General features: G+C 45.0%; 1 protein-coding gene across 2 annotated transcripts in view; it reads left to right on the top strand.

Moving 5' to 3' along the window:
* Window positions 1-26,027, top strand: part of LOC111855051 (metabotropic glutamate receptor 4-like) — a 253,692-nt gene that overhangs the window by 209,524 nt on the left and 18,141 nt on the right. For both annotated transcript variants that reach the window (XM_023833665.2, XM_023833666.2), the window contains exons 8-9: window positions 10,025-10,161; window positions 20,496-21,431. In XM_023833665.2, coding sequence (XP_023689433.2) covers window positions 10,025-10,161; window positions 20,496-21,431 — 1,073 coding nt within the window. The remainder of the gene's footprint in view (window positions 1-10,024; window positions 10,162-20,495; window positions 21,432-26,027) is intronic.

Here is a 26,027-nt window from a genome sequence, read left to right as displayed (position 1 = left end):
CCATGTCAGGAGGCTGACCTTCTCCATTAGGACAATGACACACCATGTCAGCAGGTTGACCTTCTCCATTAGGACAATGACACACCGTGTCAGCAGGTTGACCTTCTCCATTAGGACACTGACACACCGTGTCAGCAGGCTGACCTTCTCCATTAGGACAATGACACACCGTGTCAGCAGGCTGACCTTCTCCATTAGGACAATGACACACCGTGTCAGCAGGTTGACCTTCTCCATTAGGACACTGACACATCGTGTCAGCAGGTTGACCTTCTCCATTAGGACACTGACACACCAGGTCAGCAGGCTGACCTGCTCCATTAGGACAATGACACACCATGTCAGCAGGCTGACCTTCTCCATTAGGACAATGACACACCATTTCAGCAGGTTGACCTTCTCCAATAGGACACTGACACACCATGTCAGCAGGCTGACCTTCTCCATTAGGACACTGACACACTGTGTCAGCAGGCTGACCTTCTCCATTAGGACACTGACACACCGTGTCAGCAGGTTGACCTTCTCCATTAGGACACTGACACACCATGTCAGCAGGCTGACCTTCTCCATTAATCTTTCTTTCTTTCATTCCTTCATTCTTTCTTTCTCTTTTTGCTGACAATACATCAACACACCCTTGCCTATCCCCGGTATCCCCAAAAACTAGGTCAGCTGCCAGCTCCTTACACTGAAACATTCGCAACATTTAGGTAAATCTCATCTTCTTAAGGCTTATTTGGCTCTGGGGCATCGTGAAGCGTATGACGTATGATGCTAATGAATCCATCACCCTCTCAGTGCAGAGTGTCGCTTCGTTGACTTTGTTACATAGGTTGTGAGTGCATGTTTTCTTGCTGTGTTCATTTTGATAGCATTTAGCTGAACTAAGCTAATCAAATATCCAACAAGACAGAATGAACAGCTTTTTCATTTGTGGTAATCCCCAGTTCCAGGTTATTATAGTGAGGTAAACAAATGTTTTTGTTTTTTTCCCGTCCTTTTCTGGGCTCAAAGCCATCTTTCATTTCCAGGTTTCTGTCTTCTTGTTTCATCCCCAGCTTCAAAATGTCTCTCATAAAATTACTGGTGGTACAGAAGAAAGGTGTAATCATGAGGAACAACATGGAGCACCGTTTCTCCTGAGACTTCCCCGATGCTTGTACAGGACGCCTCCAAAGAAACGCTCTTATGCTTTAACAAAAAGTACTGTTGTTCCCCAGAATCCACGTCGTCCTGTCCAATCCATGAGCCCTGCCCCCCCCCCCCCTTCACATTTCACTACAGGATCAGAAAAAATGTCACCATCAAACTCACTCTGGGTTGGATGATAGTGAACAGGGTCATGTGACATGGGTGTGGGGGGGGGGATGGGTTTAACAAAATGTTGGGGAGGATGAAAACAAAGGACAACTGTCTTTTGGCATTGGCAACAAGGGAAACACAAGAAATTGGATTGGCTGTTTGGATGGGGAAATGGCTGTGGGGGGCACCTTTGGCGTCCTTTCAATGATTTCAGAAAAATGTGTCCTCTTTAGAGCTTTGCGACTCGACTCGAACCCAATGGTTCCTGACAGACTATAGGATTTCAGGCCCGGGTGCAGGTCAGTGCCGACTCGGGTCGGGTTCTGTTTTTCAAACATTTTCATTTTCTTCCGTGTATAGGCGTCAGGCTAATATTTCCACAATGTTGAGCTTGGGTTGGATTCAGGATTTAGATTTGGTGGTACTGTTTGGGTTGAGTTCGGTCTCAATGTCTCGGGTATGGATTAGGTTCTGGCTTTAATTTCAGGCCCGTACAGAACTCGTTACCTTTTCATTTCTCAGTACATTACTCCATTCTTCAGAAAATTATTTACACTTTGCAGAGGTTTTTCGTTTTACTTCTTCCAGCATTTTGTGACAAACAACAAACTAAAACCAATCCATCGGGGATTCAAGCTTTGCTCAGCCTGGCTGTCTGCGTGGCCTGTTTCCTGTACTTACAAGTGGATAATTGTGCCTACGGTGGCGTTGTCCTCGCCTCCGAGGCTCTGGAGGGACGGCGCCAATTGTCGCTGGGGCCGAACGGAACAGTGAAATTGGCAGAAGGTAGACAGGACAGTCTGCTAACGAATGCTTACATTTTTTCCGTTGGAGACTGATATATATTTATCACAGAAATCAGGTCATTGAAATCCACAGAAATTCCACACTTACCTGAGCGTGTCCCTAGTCCATTTTGAAACCAGTCTGCCGACACTCCATCATTAATGAGTGCTGGTTCCCCTTTCCAGTTGTCCTCTTGTTTTCTATGTAATGGACATAAGTAGCATTCCATTTTGATTATAATCATTTAGTTGGATTGTTTGCTGTCTGTTCATGGTTGGCTAAAGGCAACGTAGGAGAATCTGAGCATAAAAATATTTGCATAAATCCTTGACTGTATACCAGGTGGGTCACTAAGACCCTAAAATATTAGTATTTCTTTGGTGATTGTTTTAGAATAAATACGAGGATTATTCTTAGCATGGAGAAGCTTTTTTTAAAAAAAATGTGGCTTATTTGTAAGTGAGTCGAAGCGACACTTTCTCATCAGAGATACGAGGAATCCCTGAGTGGAGATTCTGATGGCTTCTCCAACATATAATTTCAGTACCTATGCTGGAGACCTTGTAATTTTCTAGAAACTTTTCTCTTTTTTTTTTGTCCGGATATCAAAGAATCTCTGCCTCACTCAATGTCCATTCCGGGGGCCTTAATGGCAGAGTGAAGCTTTTTAGGTGATGACACTGGCCCTGGCCCGAATATCTGAGAAGTGTGCTTCGGCGCCAGCTCAGAACTCGCATCAACGACGTCAGCAGTGGCTGAAAATACCGCCGACTCGTCTCTGGAAGTGCTGGGTCTCCTTTGAAGAGCGTCGCTCTTCTCCTGTGCAGATTTGTCAAAGTGGCTTCTTCCAGAAACCGTTTGCCATAGAAACCAGAGTCATGAGATCTCGCCTCAGCTGAGTCAAGGGGGTGGTTTTTGGGGGGAATATCGACCTGGAATACTGGGTAGGTGGAGCGGCAGAAATTAAGCCTCATTCGTAGACACGTTGAATCAGAAAACAGGCAAATTGACACACATGTTGAATGCTGAAACATTAATATTGTTCCAAATGTGCAGTCTAAATGATTCTTCCTCCTAATATTGATTGATAACGTGTCTATGTCTGTGTCATGTTTTTTCCAGGTTCATTTAGTTAGCAGGGACTGAACGAATGGGTATCTGCTGGGGTTGTTGGTCCCAGCAGGCATGTAATCAGGCAATAAAATAACTGGGTTGAACCCCCTCAAAATAAATTGTATTATTGAACACGCGCCCAGCCAGGTAGTAAAATTACTTCCCCTGAAATTTGCTTCAAGCCTCCAGTCGGCTAAATGTACCCCTCAAGTATGAGTGTGCGAGATTGCGATGTGAAAGTTTGGGGGGCTTTTTTTGGCGTCAAGACGGTTCGCTGAGAAAATGGGACAGCTGAGTGAAAATTAAGTGGGAAACTACTCCACAGCAGCACAAAGTGACGACCTCTCAAGACCCCGCTTCGCAATTACGGCTCCGACGCTTTCCAACAGCCCCGAAAGGAACACGGCAGGACGTATGACCAGTAGCCTGGGAAAGACTCGCTGTCGTGTGACTCTGGCTCCACGGGAGGGAATAATCACAATGCTGCAGGCATGCCAGGCAGAAAAGGGAGCTTCCGTGTGTGCATGCGGCACACGTAGGGAAAAAATTATACGTGAGTGCAAAGTATTAGGCCGTCAAAGAAAGTTAAGCTGAGTCTCTGACTAGTAAGTGTGTATTTTCTCAGAAGCAGACACAGTTTAACTTTAGAATACATGCAAATAAACAGTAACACAATGAAAAATAAAGAATAAAGTTACTGATATCTTGAACACGGCTTCAGTTCCCAAACCTCTCCTCAGCCATTCCATGTATTTATTACCTTTCACCACCAGCTCATTTAATTACCTTAATTAGTTACATAACTTTATGAGGTATTGATTAGCTAACACAGTTTTCTAGTGGTTGAGTCAACAAATGCATGGGTACATTATATGGTTGCTGTAAATACTGGGGTGACTTTAGGAGAGGTTCTGAAATGGCTAAGCTGACACACTTTGACATACTTAATATGATATCATTTAAGCATTTTTTTTCCCTATTGCAATCCCATGACGTGTAGTCAGGCTAACTGGTCTCTATATTGTCTGTGTGTGAGTCCTGCGATGGACTGACATCCCATTCAGGCTGTACCTCTTTCTTGTTCCCTCAGCAACCTGGGATTGGGCCGCGTGACCCCCAATGACCCTGTCCAACATAAGCCAGTGTTAGGCAGATGGATGGGATATTTCTGTCAGTTACATGAGATGTTTGCAGCATATGTCAGATTTGTAAATGACACATGTAAAACTCAATTAGCATATTAGCGTAGTACTCCCATGATGCACTGGGAGATAGATCACTGAATGTGATTGGTGCTTATACGGCTGCAGGCTACCACGCCTCCGTAGTATATTTCCCTTTGCTGAACAGAAGCAGTTATATTTCAGAACTGTTTTTTCATTGACTGATTAGTGAGGAAAATGTCAGAATGATGCTGGTTTGAATAGATGTAAAGACGGTTCCCCCACTGTACCATCCTCTATACCTTTCAGGCACAGTGTCACTATGATCCTGAATAGCAGAAGGCAGGGACACCGGAGATGGGACAGGAAGGGTATGGACTAATAGCACTGGTCAGCAGGTTTTTGCTTTCTCTTTGTCATATGAATCAAAATAGGTGAATCTTATGGTATGTTTGTGCTGAATTCAGATATCTAATTGGAATTTCCTTATCACACAAGGATTTTGAGTAACACACCATTAAACTACACGCTAAATGCATGTATTTACAGTATATGGTGGAAGTAACTCATCTAAAAGGTATAAGTGTATGATTTTCTGCTGTACTTAGCCTCAGAAACATCCCTCTTAAGGGCCCAGCAGAAGTCAGCCAGCATCCTGGGACTCCGCTTTCCTTGACATCGTTTTTTCATATCAGAGAGAGAGCAGGATCCTGTCTCAACATGTCCAAACGTGTTACAGCCTGTAAACTCTGGCGATACAGACCTGCAGTTCTTCTCTCTCTTCTGTAAAGTCTAAGAAAAACAGAAAATTCATTTCAAAAATAGAAATGAAATATGTTTTCCCTAAATTACACTCCAATATGCACATACAGTCTTAAAAAAGGAATTGCATACTGTCGGTATAGCCTATGAATAACATCACTCAAAAATTATGGATGATAGCAAAATTCGGAAATCGGTTTCTGAAATCATTATAAAAAAAGTACAGAACTGACACCCCTCTGGTGTTCTGTGACAAAAATCTTAGCTGGCCAGTATAGTTAAACAACATTTTTATGAATTTCTGAATCAAGAGTTTACGAGGTCATAAAAGGAGGGCTATAGGATGAATCATTGACATTAAAATGAATATAATGACTGGTCTTGGACAGCACAGTGCACATTCACCCTAATAAAGCGAAGGCTAATCACAGCAGCCATCAAGATGCTGTAAGGCTCTGAGGGAGATGGTGTGGCAAAGGGATGCTAGGATGGAACAGGGATACAACAATGGGCATCCTAACCAGAGAGAACTCAATTAAGAGGAAAACTTGGGAAGGGCTGCAGTGGCGTGCTTCTGCTCATGTGGCTCTTGATTGGTTGAAGGTCCAGGCTTTTGATTGGTTAAAGGTCCAGGTGGCCTTCTGAACTCTCATACGCTGGGAATGTCAGTGCTCCCCCCATGTAACAGACGCTGAGCCTCCCCAGCACAGACACCTGTTTCTCAGGGAGCATAGCCTTTGACGCTCTCCCCATATGTTTCCCGGATCACCCATGTTCCACTCCCTTTGCCCCTCTTCGTTCTTGGCATGCCTCCCAGATGCATGCTGGGATAATGGAGGAATAGACAGCATGGCTTGATTTAGCTAGGAGTGGCAGATCCTGGGAGGCAGGTGTTACGGGGCAAACGACTACGGCGCAACAAGCGGATCGAAAAGCGGGGCATGAAATTTAATTTGCAAGATCAACAGCACGCAGACTGAGCATATCCTGCACTCAGCTGTCAGGACGGCTCTCCCCGCGCTTGTGAAAGGCACGTCCGGAAAGCGAGTGCGACACGGCAGCTGAGAGCCTCCTCTGTGGGGGCAGCTCCTGCTAGGATCTGAGCATCCATCCTTAACACTCAGCAGTAATGATCACAGAATCTCTCAATTCAGGAACTTAAACTGCTCTCTGTTTGCATACTTGAGATTTTTTTGTTACTTTTTTTTGTGTCTGTACAGTAGTTCAACTCAGTGATAATCTCTGTCGTCATTATGACAATGCTGTTTGTGTTATTTTTACATCCATTTTCTATACCTACTTGTCCTATTTAGGGTCTGGAGTCTATGGGCACAAGGCAGGGAACAACCTAGGATGGGGCACCAACCCGTCACAGGGCACAGTCACACACACACCGGTCACACCTATGGGCAATTTGGTAAATCCAATTTACCGCAGCATGTTTTTGGACTGTGGGGGGAAACCAGAGTACCTGGAGGAAACCCCACAACGACACGGGGAGAACATGCAAACTTCACACACATAGAGCCTTGGTGGAGACTCGAACCCTCATCCCGGAGGTGTGAAGCAACAGTGCTAAGTACTGAACCACCGTGCCACATTACCTTTGCTTGTATGGCAGCATTTTCTGCAGATTCTCTTGGGGGGGGGGGTGTAGTGAAAGAAGGAAAGATCATTTTCACCCCAGGAGATGGTGAATATTTTCTTCTGTACCAAGTGCTCAAGTCCTCATAATCCTCTATTTCACACCATATGCTTAACAATCATTCAGTTGTGTCATTGAACTGTGTCAATGTGTGAGCATTGATAGTGATATTCATGATCACAGAAACCCACTGAATGCTGGAATCTTGCATGGAAACATGCAATAATTGATTGAGTAGATGTTTGTAGAAGTTCTTTAGTCCTCTAGATGTTGCAGAGCAGCAAAAAAGGAGCCGTTATCCATGAAAACATAATACGTATGTTGCTCTTAGTTATAATCATGCCATTCACAGTACCCAGGACAAACCCAGATGATGAAAATATATTGCAGGAATTCATAATACTCTGTCACTGAGGAATAGTCAGTCACCAAGGTATCTGTCAGATCACCCATAGAGAGCGTGTGATGAAGCACACCATGTGTGTCTGTGGACACTAATTTGTTTTGATCGGTTCATAGACTTGGTTTTCATGCATGTCAACATTCTGAAACTTCCTGTGAAACTCACTTGATTCCTTCATCTATCGCACAGCCACTTTTTGGCTTCTCATTAGGACTGGCAGGTTTCTCAAGTTCATAAAATGCTTTGAATTATCCTGTTAGTGTATTTTAATCTATTCACAATCCTTCCGACCACTCACCCTAATCAGGGTCACACAGAAGGGGCCTAGAGCATATCAAAGGCAGATGAACATCTTCAATGGGATGCCAGGCTATCAGAAGCCAGGGGACCCTACTCAATGGGATGCCGGGCTATCAGAAGGCAGGGGACCCTCCTCAATGGGATGCCGGGCTATCAGAAGGCAGGGGACCCTCCTCAATGGGATGCCGGGCTATCAGAAGGCAGAGGACCCTCCTCAATGGGATGCCGGGCTATCAGAAGGCAGGGGACCCTCCTCAATGGGATGCCGGGCTATCAGAAGGCAGAGGACCCTCCTCAATGGGATGCCGGGCTATCAGAAGGCAGGGGACCCTCCTCAATGGGATGCCGGGCTATCAGAAGGCAGGGGACCCTCCTCAATGGGATGCCGGGCTATCAGAAGGCAGGGGACCCTCCTCAATGGGATGCCGGGCTATCAGAAGGCAGGGGACCCTCCTCAATGGGATGTCGGGCTATCAGAAGGCAGAGGACCCTCCTCAATGGGATGCCGGGCTATCAGAAGGCAGGGGACCCTCCTCAATGGGATGCCGGGCTATCAGAAGGCAGGGGACCCTCCTCAATGGGATGCCGGGCTATCAGAAGGCAGGGGAGCCTCCTCAATGGGATGCCGGGCTATCAGAAGGCAGGGGACCCTCCTCAATGGGATGCCGGGTTATCAGAAGGCAGGGGACCCTCCTCAATGGGATGCCGGGCTATCAGAAGGCAGGGGACCATCCTCAATGGGATGTCGGGCTATCAGAAGGCAGGGGACCCTCCTCAATGGGATGCCGGGCTATCAGAAGGCAGGGGACCCTCCTCAATGGGATGCTGGGCTATCAGAAGGCAGGGGACCCTCCTCAATGGGATGTCAGGCTATCAGAAGGCAGGGGACCATCCTCAATGGGATGTCAGGCTATCAGAAGGCAGGGGACCCTCCTCAATGGGATGCCAGGCTATCAGAAGGCAGGGGAACATGCTCCAAGTGTGTGTGTGTGTATATATGTAAAGTAATTAGTTTTAACTCTATGGACTACTGGGGGGAAACACACAGAGCAGAGGTGGGACTCAAACCCCCAACCCGGAGGTGTAAGGCTGCCTAATAAGTCACCATGCCACCCATATACTGTTTTCTAACCCATGTATTTTTAAATGTGCATTGATACTAACCTCTTCTAAGATAATTTAGACATTGCCAGACATTTTCTCACTCAACCTGTTTGTACAAAGGATATATTGTTACTTGTCTTATTTTTTCTATCGTCAGCACAAACTAGCCTTTGTTAGCATTCTATGCCCTTGAAACCAGTCCAACATTTGCCTCTCTAGGTGCTTGATGGGTAGATGAATTCTGTGTTCAGAGAGGCCTTTCTAAATGCGGCTGTTGCACTGAACTGTTCCACATCACTTGTGACATCCCTGTTCGCTTTAGCGAGTCCGGCTATTCTAGTCTGATCTGTCTCATTGACAAGCTGTTTTTGGCAAGAGAAATGCCATTGACTGGCTGCTCTTGTTCATCACTCCATTCTGTGTAAGCTCTAGGCTGTAATGCATGGAAATCTCAGGAGGGCGGCTATTTCTGAGTTTCTGAATCCGCCATGTGTGGCACCAGCAGCTGCTTACGTCGCCATGCTGAGAATCGCCCAAATCACTCGTCTTAGCCGTGCCCGTGCCAAGTAACTGAACCTCTTGACCCCATCTGTCTGATACTTATACTGTGCCGCAGTTAGGATTTGCAGTTTAGTGGTGCAGGCTGTTTGAATTAACAAGCAGATGTACCTAAAAACCTCTTCAGTCAGTGTATATACTCATAAATTAAAACAAACTGTTTGCTTTAATTTAAGAAACTATAAAAATCCTGCACCTTATTAACACCTGTTCTCTCAGGAAAAAAACAAAGCTGAACACTTATAATAACTACAATATGTTACATGACTGGCAGGAATATTCAACGAAGAGGCAACATTTGAAACATTTATAAGCCTGACAGATTGTAAGACTGCCAATAACACTTACTGCATCTGACTTGTAATCAGATTCTCTGCAATCTGTACAGATATAAAGACTATAAATAGGACTGCTCTTCAAAAAACGCAGCGATCGGCCCAGTTATGCTGCCCTCCTTAAACCAGCATGAGTTGTGCAGGTTAATTACAATCGCCCGTAGCAAACAACACCTGCTATAATGGAACTTGCAGCATTCCAGTGACAGACTCAATCCCTTAACCAGCAGACTATGACGTAGCTTGGAGGCTTACCCAAGGTTAGGTGCTGTAATGCGGTTTCCAAGAGTCGCATCAGAGTTATTGCGAAAAAGGTAATAACTTTGGTGTAATTGCCGCTATCGTGTTGTCAACAATGAACAATACTACCAATAACACTGTCATAGACATAATAGAGTGTTTTGATAAATGCGGGCAATTCAGTTACATAAAAAGAATGCATCTGCTTATTTGCTCTATTTAGAGCCATTGGAGAAGGAGAGCGATACCATTACTGATGAATATAATAGATCGGTTCAGAGCCTCTCTTCTTCCTCATCTCTTCCTGCAGGCATCGCCGGCAATCCAGTGCTCTTCAATGAAAATGGGGACGCTCCCGGACGCTACGAGATCTACCAGTATCAGATCAAGAACAACACAGCCGAATACAAGATTATTGGGCACTGGACCGACCAGCTTCATTTAAATGTAAGTACTTGTTTTTCTCTAGGTAGCATCAACGTGTCTTTTAACTCTCAGTGGACTAACAAACATGCAGGCACTAATACACTGTATGATCCATCAGACTTCCAGGGTTATTGTGAGGCTGTAACAGGGTCGCTGATTCCCTGGATCGTATACCAATCCACTGCAGGGGCAGCAGGGCACGCTCACTGGATGGTATACCAATCCACTGCAGGGGCAGCAGGGCACGCTCACTGGATGGTATACCAATCCACTGCAGGGGCAGCAGGGCACGCTCACTGGATGGTATACCAATCCACTGCAGGGGCAGCAGGGCACGCTCACTGGATGGTATACCAATCCACTGCAGGGGCAGCAGGGCACGCTCACTGGATGGTATACCAATCCACTGCAGGGGCAGCAAGGCACGCTCACTGGATGCTATACCAATCCACTGCAGGGGCAGCAGGGAACGATCACTGGATGGTATATCAATCCACTGCAGGGGCAGCAGGGCACGTTCACTGGATGCTATACCAATCCACTGCAGGAGCAGCAGGGCACGCTCACTGGATGCTATACCAATCCACTGCAGGGGCAGCAGGGCACGCTCACTGGATGGTATACCAATCCACTGCAGGGGCAGCAGGGCACGCTCACTGGATGGTATACCAATCCACTGCAGGGGCAGCAGGGCACGTTCACTGGATGCTATACCAATCCACTGCAGGAGCAGCAGGGCACGCTCACTGGATGCTATACCAATCCACTGCAGGGGCAGCAGGGCACGCTCACTGGATGGTATACCAAGTTACTTTATTAAAATGCAAGGGTGGGACAGTTGCCTCTCGCTTCCCCGGGTTGGTGGTTCGAACTCTGCACCCACCCTGCGTGTGGTGTTTGCTTGTCCTCCCTGTGTCATATGAGGTTCTGATTGGTTTCCTGGTCCCCCCCCCCTTGCTGCTAGGCTAATTCATGCCTCTAAATCGCTCATAGTGTATGCATGTATGGACCCTGCTGTAGAGTGAGTGCGGAATGAGTAGAGTGACTGAGACAAGGATTATAATGCACTAACAGGATAATTCACTAACTCAGAAAGCTTTTCATGACGCAGAGAAACTCACCAGCCCTAATGGATAGTCAAAAAAAGCGACATGGTCTTTGAAATAATTCTGTGATTGATGAAGGAAGTCAGTTTTTCAGGCTGCTGACCTGCATGAAAACCAAGTCTATGACTATATGTACGGTCCCTCTGTAAATAATATATATAGAATATACACATATATCTTTAAAGAGAACATTTATATCCCAACATACGTAGGGTGTGTGTGAATAAATGTCTCTGCCAGTGTTCTCATGGTTGTTAAATATTAAGCGGGAATCAGTCATTATTAAATGAGTAAGTTAGATGACACAACTAAATGGTTGTTAAACATGGTATGAAATAAAGACTTTGGTGCTGGAGGACTGAAAGCGGGGGAAGAAAAATGAACCTGTGGACCTTTTTGTAATAACTGTGGTAGGTTCCTTTAAGGCTGTCCTAATGCCTGTTGTAAATGTGGTCAAATGCAGGAACTGGGAGCACCGAGGTCAAAGGTCAATCCTATACAAAATGGTTTAATCCAAAGCATATTCCATGACGCTTCAAAAATAAATAAATACATAAATGAATCAATATAAGACCAAGCCATCTGGGGGAAATGCATTTCCTTTCTTCATAATTAAAAAGGGTCAAACGTATAACTTATACAGTCTGCATGCCTTTCTGATTTTCTTTTGTTAGTTGATATGTGCCTGATAATCATTTCAGAAATTATCAGCTTACTTAAGATATATAAGTCTTTAATGATTCTGTTGACTATAAGCTTAGATGTGCTACAGATATATGAAGGATTTAGAAAGCAGGATAATCAAAAGGGATACTCACAGACTGAAAAATGTGTGATATATTTTCTTCAGATTTAGAATAAATTAATCAGACAAGGGACTGGGGGAATATTGGAAAGTGTGAAATCTCATTTACTGATTTTAATTCTTCTAACTACCCAGGAAAAGTTAGGATGCTAAAATCAATCGGTCAACTAAAGTGACTCTAAAAAATTCAACATTCCATAGACAATAAAAAACAAAAGCATTAATAATTTATAGGCAATGAATGTCACACATTGATGCATTACTTTTGAAAGCAGACTTTTCCATTTAGGATTTTAGGCGGCCATGCCCTATTAGAAACCCGTATTACACAGAGCTGGCCAAGGAACTCACGAATGACCAATAGGAAATGAATCTTGCAGGTTGGCTGGTTTGACTTGACATCCTCAGAGGTGTCTGATTGGTCAGAATGACTCTTGGGAGAAACTTGAGACGCGTCAAGCTTGCTGCTCTCATGTTAAAATTATTTTTTTTGTCTTACAGTTTTATTATGGTTCTTTAATTAGGCTGAATTCAAACCGAAATGTAATAAAGAGCTATAATCACATTGAAAGAAATGCCATAATCATAAACAATTAAACAAATTTTATATTGAGAAATGTGTTTGGTGAATAGAAAGCCTTGCTCCTATTTTTGGTACTCTGCTGGGAAATAATGTTAGGCTTAATTACTGACTAATATCTAACAATAAGAACTGTCTCATTGTGTATTCCAATTACAACCAATAAATGAACCAATGACAAATACAACCTTTTAGGTAGTCGCACTGGCAGAACTGTAATGCCACATTAATTTTTTTATATGCTAATTTGTTCAAAGGATACTTCATCTTAGCTGTTCAAGCCTTAATGTTTCTATTAACTGTGACTGGTGGCTCTGATAGAGCAATTGGTCATAATGTAAAATCCTTTGTGATACAAAAGCAGTATCATTCTATGGATAAGATTACTCTCATTTGGTTTGGGGAAATGGCACAGGAACTCATTGGTAACGATTGTTTACATGGTCTAGTGTTGCCATGGATACTGTTGCTACAGAGCTGTCAATCTAACTCATGCATATACCCTCCGAAGGGTGAATTTCCTGATTGTCTTGCTTTTTTCCAATATTTTACTTTGCATGTAGGCAGACTTTCCCTGCTACTGCCAGGTCTGTTATTATATGTCTGCATTGATAAAAGAGGACAGTGCTTAGTTTTGCTCTGAAGACAGTTCCCTTCTTTATTGTTAGCAAATTCAACAGGAGTTATACATGTTTGGTTATTTGTCCTGGGTTCTCTCAAGTTGAAAAAGAAAAATTCATCCATCCATCTGCTTGTCCTATTTAGGGTCAGGGGAGTCCAGAGCCTATCCTGGATGCTACAGGCACAAGGCAGGGAATAACCGAGTAGGGGGTGCCAAGCCATCGCTGGGGGCACAAGTCCGCATGCACGCACATATGCAAACACACACGCGCACACACACACTCACATGCACGCACACACATAGGCAGTGTGATAATAATAAATAAGAATTTAAAAAACCAAGTGTACAGTCAGAGTCGTAGTAATATCACAGTACTGCAGTGCATTCATAAGATTTATTGCCTTAGGAATGAACGATTTTTTAATAAATTGCTCTTCTTGGCAGAACTGTTCTATATATGTGCTACCTGATGGGAATACCCTGCTTTTTTCCTCCAGACAGTCAGTGTTTATTGATGAGTGTTAAATGCTCAAACCTAACAAACAAAGTAAAACGGAGTAAGCTTTTGATTAGGCTAACTAGGCTAACATTCTCACTGACCCAGGGTGGGGGGGCTGGGGGGGCGTGGCAAAATTTGCGTGCCTGTCCTGGGGGAGCTGTTCTCAGTAAATTGTTGTGAATTTTGCATGATCAACTTGGAAGGGGCACTCTGTAAAATTTGGTCCCCCTTGGTAAGTCTTGCTGACCCCAGATTTCTGACCCCACACCCCCTCAGTTTTCTGAGGAAAATAATACCTTCAGCTGGGCCGCTTACAGTACTTAAATATGTCATCACTGAAATTTTTCACTTTATTAGTGTAAATTCATTTCATTAGTGTAAATTCATTGGTGCTCCAGTGCTCAAAACAACCGTTACTCCACGATTAATTAATTGAAAAATTAAAATTTTATTTTCCCGAAGTCTTTGTAAAATGGAAAACCACCGTCGGCAGTGTGGATCAGAGTACGGGTGGAATCCTCGTGGGTCCAGATATTCAATAGGTGGGGTGAGATGATGGCTTAGATCCCTCTGCATGCATTTGTCTCGTTTGGAAGTCAAAGTCGCAGGACAAAAGTCATTCAATTCTTTAGACTCTGACTTTTTGGGAAATTGTATAATTAATGACAGTTCCCATGTATTTAGCATTGGGTGGGTGTTCAGTAACAACTGGAACAACCTTATTAAGACACTGTTCTGAGGAGTGGATCTTCCCTTATAGCTCAGCCACGCAGACAATCAGGTGCCGGTGCTTTGTTGGGTGTTAAATTAATTGTTTCATTCTTTTCAAATCGCTACATCATCAAAGAAACCCATGAGGCTATTAGTGGGACGCTACGCAGTCAGTCATCCATAAGTCTGTGCATTATCACTCAGATAATCCATCCATTATTGTGTTTTTCATAAATAGGCATGTGAGGGTGAGATGCCAAGCGACTTGTGAATCGCTAGCATGGGAATTTGAAGCTACTGACTATTAGTTTAGTTACTTTATGCAGCAAGACACACTCGTCCATCATTCACGAACGTTCATGAGTGTTCCAGTCGCTGGGCATGAACCAGTTGAGCATATGGGATTTTGAACCTACTGTAGAACAATGACTGTTGTTCCTCAATAAATGCTTTTTGCATCTATTATTGATATTATTTGTAGATTCAAGGAGAGGCTGCATAAAGTGCAATTACATAATCTGTTATGGCAGAAAACATCATTTTTATATACAGTATGGATTCAATTCTACAATTGTTAGGTATTTATCAAAGTAACTGTAGATGGATCAACTGAGTCAATTTATTAATGAATTAATGTTGGTAAGGACTAAAAGCAAGGAGAAGGTGGAAATGTGATTAAGGGCGTCATCAAACATGGGAGCTAAAGTGAAAGTGAAGCATTATTTAAGGTAAGTATTAATCTGAGGTTACGGCTCATCGTTGTGTTTAGAGTTGATGAATGATAAGAAAGCTGGGTCTGCTTGTTGCCATGCATCTTCCTTCTCCTGGCCATCAGCTGTGTCACCCTGCTCTCCAAGACAAAAGGCATCTACTGCATCTTTCAACAACGAAAGAGGTGTGAGTGCACAGCCACCTTGTCAGACTAACCTCTCAGCCGCTCTTCACTTCTGGTCTCGACTTCATGTGGATTCCGGGTGTCCGCGCGCGATTTGGTGTGTGGCCCTAGAGGACTAGACTGCTGACGTCCTGGACACTCAATAACCACTTGAAGACTGAAATAATTACAGAGGCTTATTAGTCGAAAAACTGATGGTGGAGCATGACCTGCAAATTCATAAACTCCTGACCGAAATGGTCTTTCATCAACCCTCCCTAGACTAATAAGCGGATCACAAAGATGGTCTAGTGGGATATCCATTAGATGAGCAAGACAATGATCCCTGAGACCTCGAAATGAGCCCCTCATAAGGTATCCCCTGAGGCATCCACTGGGTATGACGACCAAAATGATCATTATCTAAATGACCTCATAATTTAAAGAGCCGGTAACAGAGAGGGGATTCATTGGATGTTCGTTTTAAGATCTCCTGACTTTGCTGAGCTAAGACTGATAAGTTGGTGTATCGAAGTCACCCTATTTACCTCTAAAATAAGTAGATACTTGGAGCAGCTATTTGGGCTGAAGTAAGGCTTCCCTTACTTTACGAGGTTAGACACCAGTCACCGAAAACTCTACGGTAGGCTGAGCAAGACATTAATTCCATCACTGCTGTGTTTTAATCCAATTTGTGTTTTTCCCATGCAGGGCGATTTGTTATATCGCTGCGCTAAATAAAACGGGCAACATCACGGTCCTTTAAGCTTTAATGATGGGCCCCGTTCAGCGGAGCGATATAATGAGCTGGATGCGAGACTCTGAAGAGCTTTGAAAATGGTCAGTGCTTGGTAGTAATTGGCGATCACGTCGCATGCCGCAACGTTAAGTGACAAAACCAGCAACCGTGGAGGGTCTGTCAAACGTACGAGCGTCACCCTGCACTTAATAGTTCATTTATGTGTGATTACGCTGCGAAAACGGTCTTTACCGCAAAAGCTGCTGCAAAATTGTTACAGTGTGGTAGCTTGCTGCAGGTCCAGTTGGTCCGCATGCTGAGCTGCTCTGCTTTGCCTGCCCTGCCCAGGAATACTTCTGCTTCATTTTGAAGTTCTTTGGATTGATCCCTTTGATTAATTGAATTACTGTGTGAGCATTAAATCCTGCCCTGGTTAATTTTATCACTGTGGGAAAGCCTGGGTGAGTTTCCATTTGCTGATTCCCTTTATTGGAGTAGACAGGAGCCGCCATTTTGGCAGAAAGAGGAAAATAGCTACTGTAACATGCTTCAAATATGAGCGCAAAATGCATAAATGTACAGGTTCAGCTGGAATGAGGGACGGGTTAAACGAATTAACTGAAGCGATGATCACTGTCACTATAGGATCTGAATCAACCGCGGATGTGCTGTGGATATGGCAACACTGGAAGCCAAATGCAAGAGCAACTAAAAACTAACTGAAACTACCTAAAAAGTAGCTAAAAGAAATAAAAGCAAACGAGATACAATACATGCACATGCCCAGTTCCTGTGAGGGGCTTTGCTAGTGTCAATACAGACAATTAAAGGTAATCAGCAATTTTTTATGCAAATACATGAGACGGGCCTAAACGTCCTATAATTGGTAATGGTGCAGGTTTGGCAGATGGTCTAAAGTCCTTTATTACTTGAATGAATACTTCAGTAGTTTAACACGGTTGATTCAGATCGGCAGCACATGCGCTACTCAAACCCACAATCGACTCAGATCGTGCAGTGATAGTCACCTTACTCACATTACTGACGCACCTGCCCAAACCACCCATAATCCTGTGTTTATCCATTTTCAGGAAATACTGATTCAATTAGGATTACAAATCATGTGGCATTGTGTTTAGTTGGTAATCCTATTAAACATAAGGCAGGGTAGCCCAGGATGGGAATTCAATGCATAGAAAAGCACTTCCAGATTCACTCACATACTGGGGACAATTCAGAGTCACTGAATCATTTCAAAGACTCCGCAATGTGACAGGACGCCTCTAGGAACCAGACGCACATGCGGATGTGTGTATAAAAATAATCCAACATTACAATCAAGCTACAATTATGTGGATTTTTTTTGTCATTTTCAGTATATTTAGTCATGTGGGTTTCTCATCCTCATTTAGATCTTTTAAAAGGGATAAAGACACCAGAGTCAAAAAAAGTAAAATAGGAAGCTTATAAATCATGTTTATATCCATTCAATGTCCATGCACTTGCCCACTGGGGGGTCGTGGGGATCTTGGAGTCCATCTCACGCCACACAGGCAGGGGACTGTGCTGTTTTTTATTTAACGAAATTCAACATAAATTTAATATCCTGGGAGGGAAGTACATTTCTGTGTTTACTTTATGCAGCTTTTGACAAGAGTGCATGTTCATTTTAAGTGATTTTGTTCCAGTACAAGTGCTGGTAGCTGCTGAGTTGTGATGCTTTCATGCTATTATGAAGCCCATGTTCAGGGAGAAAACAGCAGCATTCAGCCAGACCCCACACTGCAGATGGTCATAAAATGCAGGGCAGTGGCAGCCCTGTACTCAATTAGCTCCACATTATGTGCTTATTAACAAGTAAGACCACAGTGAGAAATTTCTTCTGTCCCTCTAAAAGCTTCTGGTTGTAACTGTACCGCAGTCCCTCAGTCTAGCTATAATGACGTATCATCATGGTTTTTGAATTATTGAACACCACAGACTGAAATAACCATGCTTACTGGCTAGCTGAAGCTATGCATCCCCTCCAGGGTGTCCCTGCCTCGTGCCCTGTGACTGACTGGCATCCCCTCCAGGGTGTCCCCTGCCTCGTGCCCTGTGACTGACTGGCATCCCCTCCAGGGTGTCCCTGCCTCGTGCCCTGTGACTGACTGGCATCCCCTCCAGGGTGTCCCCTGCCTCGTGCCCTGTGACTGACTGGCATCCCCTCCAGGGTGTCCCCTGCCTCGTGCCCTGTGACTGACTGGCATCCCCTCCAGGGTGTCCCCTGCCTCGTGCCCTGTGACTGACTGGCATCCCCTCCAGGGTGTCCCCTGCCTCGTGCCCTGTGACTGACTGGCATCCCCTCCAGGGTGTCCCCTGCCTCGTGCCCTGTGACTGACTGGCATCCCCTCCAGGGTGTCCCCTGCCTCGTGCCCTGTGACTGACTGGCATCCCCTCCAGGGTGTCCCCTGCCTCGTGCCCTGTGACTGACTGGCATCCCCTCCAGGGTGTCCCCTGCCTCGTGCCCTGTGACTGACTGGCATCCCCTCCAGGGTGTCCCCTGCCTCGTGCCCTGTGACTGACTGGCATCCTCTCCAGGGTGTCCCCTGCCTCGTGCCCTGTGACTGACTGGCATCCCCTCCAGGGTGTCCCCTGCCTCGTGCCCTGTGACTGACTGGCATCCCCTCCAGGGTGTCCCCTGCCTCGTGCCCTGTGACTGACTGGCATCCCCTCCAGGGTGTCCCCTGCCTCGTGCCCTGTGACTGACTGGCATCCCCTCCAGGGTGTCCCCTGCCTCGTGCCCTGTGACTGACTGGCATCCCCTCCAGGGTGTCCCCTGCCTCGTGCCCTGTGACTGACTGGCATCCCCTCCAGGGTGTCCCCTGCCTCGTGCCCTGTGACTGACTGGCATCCCCTCCAGGGTGTCCCCTGCCTCGTGCCCTGTGACTGACTGGCATCCCCTCCAGGGTGTCCCCTGCCTCGTGCCCTGTGACTGACTGGCATCCTCTCCAGGGTGTCCCCTGCCTCGTGCCCTGTGACTGACTGGCATCCTCTCCAGGGTGTCCCCTGCCTCGTGCCCTGTGACTGACTGGCATCCCCTCCAGGGTGTCCCCTGCCTTAGGTCAGGCTCCAGGTGCACGGTGACCCAGTACTGGATCAATAGTCATGGAAATGAGATGGATTATACAATAGTGGCCTATTTAGCCAAGTCGAAGGATCAAAGCTGACACAATCTTGACATTGTCAAGATTATTCTAACTTTAAGCAGGAGGGCATTCATGTGATGTGTGTTTTTTTTTTGGCTAAGACAGATGTTCTGCTTAAGTGAAATGAATTGAATATATGGTAATACATTGTCATCGTTTCATGATTATGGATTGTAAAACATTGTGAAACATCTATGAAAGGGTGGCTTTTTATGCAAAAGAACAGAAAAAGTCTATTTCAATAAAATATATTTAATTATATGGTTCTTATAGAAATTAGTTACTCAGAAACTGAGGGAACAAAAAAATCATTTTCATATGCAATGACATAATACTTTATGGTGAATAAAACATTTTTTGTGGTTATTCCATTTTGCTAGGAGGGCTAATATTCCTCCAAGTCTGCTCTTTATCCATTTAAACATCATACCAACCATGTAAATAATTAAGCTCTATTATTACACATTATCTAATTAAGGGTGTTTTTCAAGAACATAAATACTTGAGTTAAGGTGCAGTCACACTAGCGTGAAAAAATATTTGCTTCTCATTCAGTTCCATTATAGCTGTGCAACGTGAAAATCTGATTCCTCACTTCCAGGAGTGGAGCGGTTTTGCGCCCAATTCATCTTTATTGAACTTTGACCTGCAAATTTGCGTAGGTCAGCCAATCAGGTATTGTGTTGGTGTGGTTGACCTTTCAGTTTCACCAGTCGTGGGTTGTGGAGCAACCAATTCTTTTTAACTGTTGATTGTCAGAATTTAAATTTATAAACAGGAGATAAGCGCTGAGCATTCAAATGGGTCTCGAAGGTGGAAAACATATTCTGGTGCACTTTGTAGCCGTATGTGTCACACCTAGCTTACTGGGTTAGAAGGGTAATATAACAATATGTGTTTATTCAACTCTGTGCTCCTAATTTCACCAATACTGAGGTACAAGGAAAAAGAAAACTTTATAAGTAGTTTTCAAATATATATTTTAAAGCCAAACTATATTTAATTTATTCCTTATTAACATCACTGCACCAACACTGTCTTGAAGCAAAATGCCACATTCTGTGCCACGCCCACTTTGGCTCGATGCTGAGAAGGTGTGAATATTTTTTCATGCTAGTGTGCCCATACCTTCAATTGAGGTTTTTTATGAAGCGTGCCTTAGCTTCATGTTAACATTGCAGCATTGCCCATCCCATCCCGTAACTGGTGATCCGTCGCCTCTGCTCCGCAGATCCGGGCGATGCAGTGGCCGGGCGGAATTCGCCAGGTGCCCGCCTCCATCTGCAGCCAGCCGTGCCACCCGGGAGAGCGTAAGAAGATCGTGAAGGGCATCCCCTGCTGCTGGCACTGCGAGCGCTGCGATGGCTACCAGTACCAAGCCGACACCTTCACCTGCAAGATGTGCCGCTTCGACCTGCGGCCCGACGAGAACCACACAGTCTGTCAGCCCATCCCCATCATCAAGCTGGAGTGGAGCTCGCCCTGGGCCATCCTCCCTGTCTTCATCGCCGTCCTGGGTATTCTGGCTACCCTGCTGGTGGTGGTCACCTTCATCCGCTACAACGACACGCCCATCGTCAAGGCCTCGGGCCGCGAGCTCAGCTACGTGCTGCTGACGGGCATCTTCCTCTGCTACGCCACCACCTTCCTCATGATCTCCACTCCCGGCGTGGGTGTCTGCTCGCTGCGGCGCATCTTCCTGGGTCTGGGCATGAGCATCAGCTACGCGGCGCTGCTCACCAAGACCAACCGCATCTACCGCATCTTCGAGCAGGGCAAGCGGTCGGTCAGCGCCCCCCGCTTCATCAGCCCCGCCTCCCAGCTGGTCATCGCCTTCAGCCTCATCTCGGTGCAGCTGCTGGGCGTCTGCGTGTGGTTCGGGGTGGACCCCTCACAGTCCCTGGTGGACTATGAGGAGCAGCGCATGGCAAACCCGATCCTGGCACGCGGCGTGCTGAAATGCGACATCTCGGACCTGTCGCTCATCTGCCTGCTGGGCTACAGCATGCTGCTCATGGTCACCTGCACCGTCTACGCCATCAAGACGCGCGGCGTCCCTGAGACCTTCAACGAGGCCAAGCCCATCGGCTTCACCATGTACACCACCTGCATCATCTGGCTGGCCTTCATCCCCATCTTCTTCGGGACGTCGCAGTCGACAGAGAAGGTGAGTCTTGACAGAGACGGAGAATGATGCGATTAACCTATAAGCCCGAAGCACTTAATCACTCAAGTGGTAAACAAAGTAGGAACACTTTGAAGCAATCTGATTGGTCCAGCCTTTCATAACAAGACAATGGGATAATGCCATTGTTTTTCATCAAGGTTGACACAGGAACATACGGTGCAATCAATAACGGGATGATCACTTTAGCCAATAAAGAAACCTTCCACTAGATAGGAGGTTTTTGTAGCTCTTGAATACATTAATTGTGTTTTATAAAAAAATACATGTATTCCAGAAGTAGTTAAACTCAGACTGTTTTGGTACCTAAGGCAGAAGTGGATTATTAAACACCTGCATTGATTAAATGCAGAAATTAATGGTAAATACTTTTTCCACATGTCATGGTTAAGTTTGAGGTAGGCTATTGAAAAGAGCCATAGAACCAGGTGAAATGAGGGGAATCATTTCAGGTGGGTCTTTGAAAATCCCCTCGCGGCCTTTGCTTCAGTTTGTTCTCTCGCTAGCTTTGCACCAGCACGCGAAGGCCGCGGCGTGACTGATCGTGACTGAACGTGGGTCTCTCTCGTGCACACGTGCGAGGTGAGGCACGGTAGAGCCACCGAAGGGAGCTGAGATACGCAACTCCAGATGCTTAATCACTTTCTTTTGCAGTTTCTCGTGTCCTTCACAACTTTTAAGTGAAGTAGGTGTCAATGTGGCTGTGAGTCAATTTCACTGTGAAGCACCGGGAAGCAGCGGGGATGCAGAGCCACTCCGGTTACTACACTGCCCCCCAGTGGTCAAGGCCTCCGAAACACTGGGCAACAGCCAAAGCACACACGTTAATCAAAGTAATGGACTCTATATACAAGACTGTCCAAATGTCTTAGACAGTCAAAGAAAATATTTCAGACTATTTATCTTGGTTTATTTATATTTGCTTAAAAACACAATTTTACATTATAACATAATCAAATGAACAGTAACACAATAAAAAATAAACAACAATTTTGTCTCTTCTCCAGAAAGTTCCTGATATCTTGTTAGATGGCTAGATAACCTCCACTTTGGTTCCCAAACCTCTCCTTAGGGGCACCTCAGCCATTCTATGACTTTGTTAAATTTTCTCCACCTGCTCAATTAATTAATCAACTTGATTTGTTAAAAAAACTTAATGGGGTATTGATTAGCCAAACAAGGTACCTGGGGTAGTGGTTGAGTCAGGAAAATGTACGGCTGAATTAGATCATTGCTGTGAACAGTGGGGTGACTTTCACTGAGGCAGCTTGGAGGTGCAGTGCTTAGCACTGTCACCTGACACCTCTGGGAGCAGCGTTCAGATCTCCACCAGGGTTCCATGTCTGCAGATTTTGCATGTTCTCCTCGTGCCATCAGGGAGATCCCTCCAGGTACTTCAGTTCTCCACCACAGTCTAAGAAGAGCTGAGGTTAAACAGAGTAACCTATTTGTCCGGAGGAGTATATATGCGAGTGAATGGTGTGTGACTGTACCCCGCAATGGGTCGGCACCCCATCCTGGGTTGTTCCCTGCCTTGCGCTTGTAGCTTCCAGGATAGGCTCCAGACCCCCAGTGGCCCTGAATAGGACAAGCAGCTACAGAAGATGGATGGATTGATGATGATGATTATTATTGCTATTGTTGTTCCCTGCAACTATGACCAGGATAAGCAGTTCTAAAGAGAGGATGATGGGTGAATTGACTATTATTATTTGTTTTACATTGAAAGTTTCAGGTTATTATGGGACCAATGAACAGCGGTGCTTAGGGCTCAGAGGGCTGCTATCAGAGTTCATATTCATCCCATTATTTGGACTGTGAGCAGCACAATGGCTGTAATTCTTGGGCTGATCTATAATTTAAAGCTGTTTCTGTATTGTTTCTGTAGAGTTTGACACTTTGGAGAAATTACAGTGGGAATTGGACTCTTAATGTACGCCGGGAATTTTCTTCTTAATGTAAGCTTTTTACGTTTTGCATAAATGAGCTGTGACTTCATAGCTGACTTCCAGCTTGGTCACGTCACGCTCACTCTCCATTCTTCTCCTGGACGTAGTGCATTGATGTGTGACCCCTGTGTGGATGAATGAGGAATTATACCTCCTAATGGAGGAATGGCGAGTGCCGCAGGTCCCCTGAGAGGACAAACTGTGACGGTGTGATGTTAATTGGGTCTTTGATACGAGACGACCAGGCAGAGACCACACTGTGGGGAGATGATCTGGGCGGGCAAGTAGGCGGGTGGCATAATTTGAGGGGTGGAGGTTTAACTGTAAAGACGTGGCACGCTTGCGTGTGTGTGTGTGTGTGTGTGGATTATGTTTATATTACATTGTGGGGACCAAATGTCCCCCACAATGTAATAAAAAAACCTGTTATTTTGATGTTGTGAGTACCATTTTTCAGGTCCCCACAAAGATCGGTGAATGCAATGAAAAATAAAAACTTTTGTTTGGTTACTTATGGTTAGGGTTATGTTTTTGTCGGGGTTGTTATGTTGTGAGGTTTCCCCATTGAAATTAATGGAGAGTCCCCACAAAGATGCAAACGTGTGTGTGTGTGTGTGCGTGTGTTCATGTGTACATGGGCACTTGTGGGCGTGAAAACCTTCTCTGTGCATCATGTTGGCACAGAGCCGACAGAGCCAGCAGGGGCCTTGGAAACAATAGCTGTTTACACAACTGCCCGTCTTTTATGGTTGGGCAGGGATTGTAGTAAATTATAACGTGGCTTTACATCAGCTTTTCACACATAACTAAACCCCCAAGACGTTGTGTTCTTCACACAATATAAAAAACACACTTTGAGCTACGCTATTGTCTTCTCTGACATTCTCTTCTTTCTTGCAGTTAGTATTTAATTTGAGGCTTGCAACCCAATGTCTATTGAAGGATTGAGATAAGAATTGCCTTTCCCCTTAGAGTTAACATAAGAATTTGGTTAATTAGCACTTCTTAAAAAAAGAAAATGCAGAATTCTTTATTTTTGATAATATAATAAGGAAAATTAACAAGACAGGGTAGGACTTCCCAATGCCTGTGGAATTTATATTAAATTGGTACATAGGTCATGTGCATAATTAGAGATACACTATATTGGCAAAAGTATTGGGACACCCCTCCAAATCATTGAATTCTGGTGTTCCAATCACTTCCATAGTCACAGGTGCATAAAATCAAGCACGCATGCAGACTGCTTCTACAAACATTTGTGAAAGAATGGGTCACTCTCGGGAGATGAGTGAACTCAAGCGTCACCTGTGCAATAAGTCCATTCATGAAATTTCCTCGCTACTAAATATTCCACGGTCAACTGTTAGTGGCATTATAACAAAGTGGAAGCAAATGGGAACAACAGCAACTCAGCCACAAAGTGACAGGCCACGTAACATCGCAGAGCGGGGACAACGCATGCTGAGGTTCACACTGCGCAGAAGTTGGCAACTGTCTGCAGAGTCAATAGCTACACACCTCCCAACTTTGTGTGGCCTTCAGATTAGCTCATGAATAGTGCGTAGATAACTTCATGGAATGAGTTTCCTTGGCCGAGCAGCTGTATCCAAGCCTTACATCACAAAGTGCAGTGCAAAGCGTCGGATGCAGTGGTGTAAGGCACACTGCCACCACACTCTAGAGCAGTTGAGACGTGTCCTCTGGAGTGACGAATCACAGCTCTGTGTCTGGCAATCCAATGGATGAGTTTGGGTTTGGCAGTTGCCAGGAGAACGATACTTGCCTGACTGCATTGTGCCAAATGTAAAGTCTGGTGGAGGGGGAATTATAGTGTGGGTTGTTTTTCAGAGATTGGACTTGGCCCCTTAGTTACAGTGAAAGGAACTATTAATGCTGCAGTATTCAAAGCCATTTTGGACAATTTCATACTCACAACTTTGTGGGAACAGCTTGGTGATGGCCCCTTCCTGTTCTAACATGACTATACACCAGTGCACAAAGCAAGGTCCATAAGGACATGGATGAGCGAGTCTAGTGTGGAGGAACTTGACTGGCCTGCACAGAGCCCTGACCTCATCCCAATAGAACACCTTTGGGATGAATTAGAGTGGAGACTGAGAGCCAGGCCTTCACATCCAACATCAGTGCCTGACCTCACAAATGCTCTCCTGGAAGAATATTCAAAATCCCCATAAACACACTCATACACCTTGAGGACAGCCTTCCCAGAAGAGTTGAAGCTGTTATAGCCGCAAAGGGTGGGCCAGCTCCATATGAAAGCATATGTATTAAGAATGGGACGTCATCAAAGTTCATGTGTGTGTAAAGGTGTCCCAGTACTTTTGGCAATATAGTGTATGTATGATTTGAAAAAATGGAAATATGGATAAATAAACAATTTTGTGGGCATCCTGTAAATGGTAGATGTATTTAAAATATGATGATGGCGATGGCTCTGTCCACTGGATGTCCACTGGATGTCCCCCACTGGAGTTCATATAGCTGCATTCTAGTTCAGTACCTCCCAATACAACTACATGAAATATCAATAACTGTTTTAATTAGGCTTGGATCTTCACACTGGCATATATAACACTGGCATATATACCTCTTCACATTGGCATAT

Source organism: Paramormyrops kingsleyae, chromosome 8, assembly GCF_048594095.1.
Source record: "Paramormyrops kingsleyae isolate MSU_618 chromosome 8, PKINGS_0.4, whole genome shotgun sequence".
NCBI classification, from domain to species: Eukaryota; Metazoa; Chordata; class Actinopteri; order Osteoglossiformes; family Mormyridae; genus Paramormyrops; species Paramormyrops kingsleyae.
This window is presented reverse-complemented; position numbering and strand designations above follow the sequence as displayed.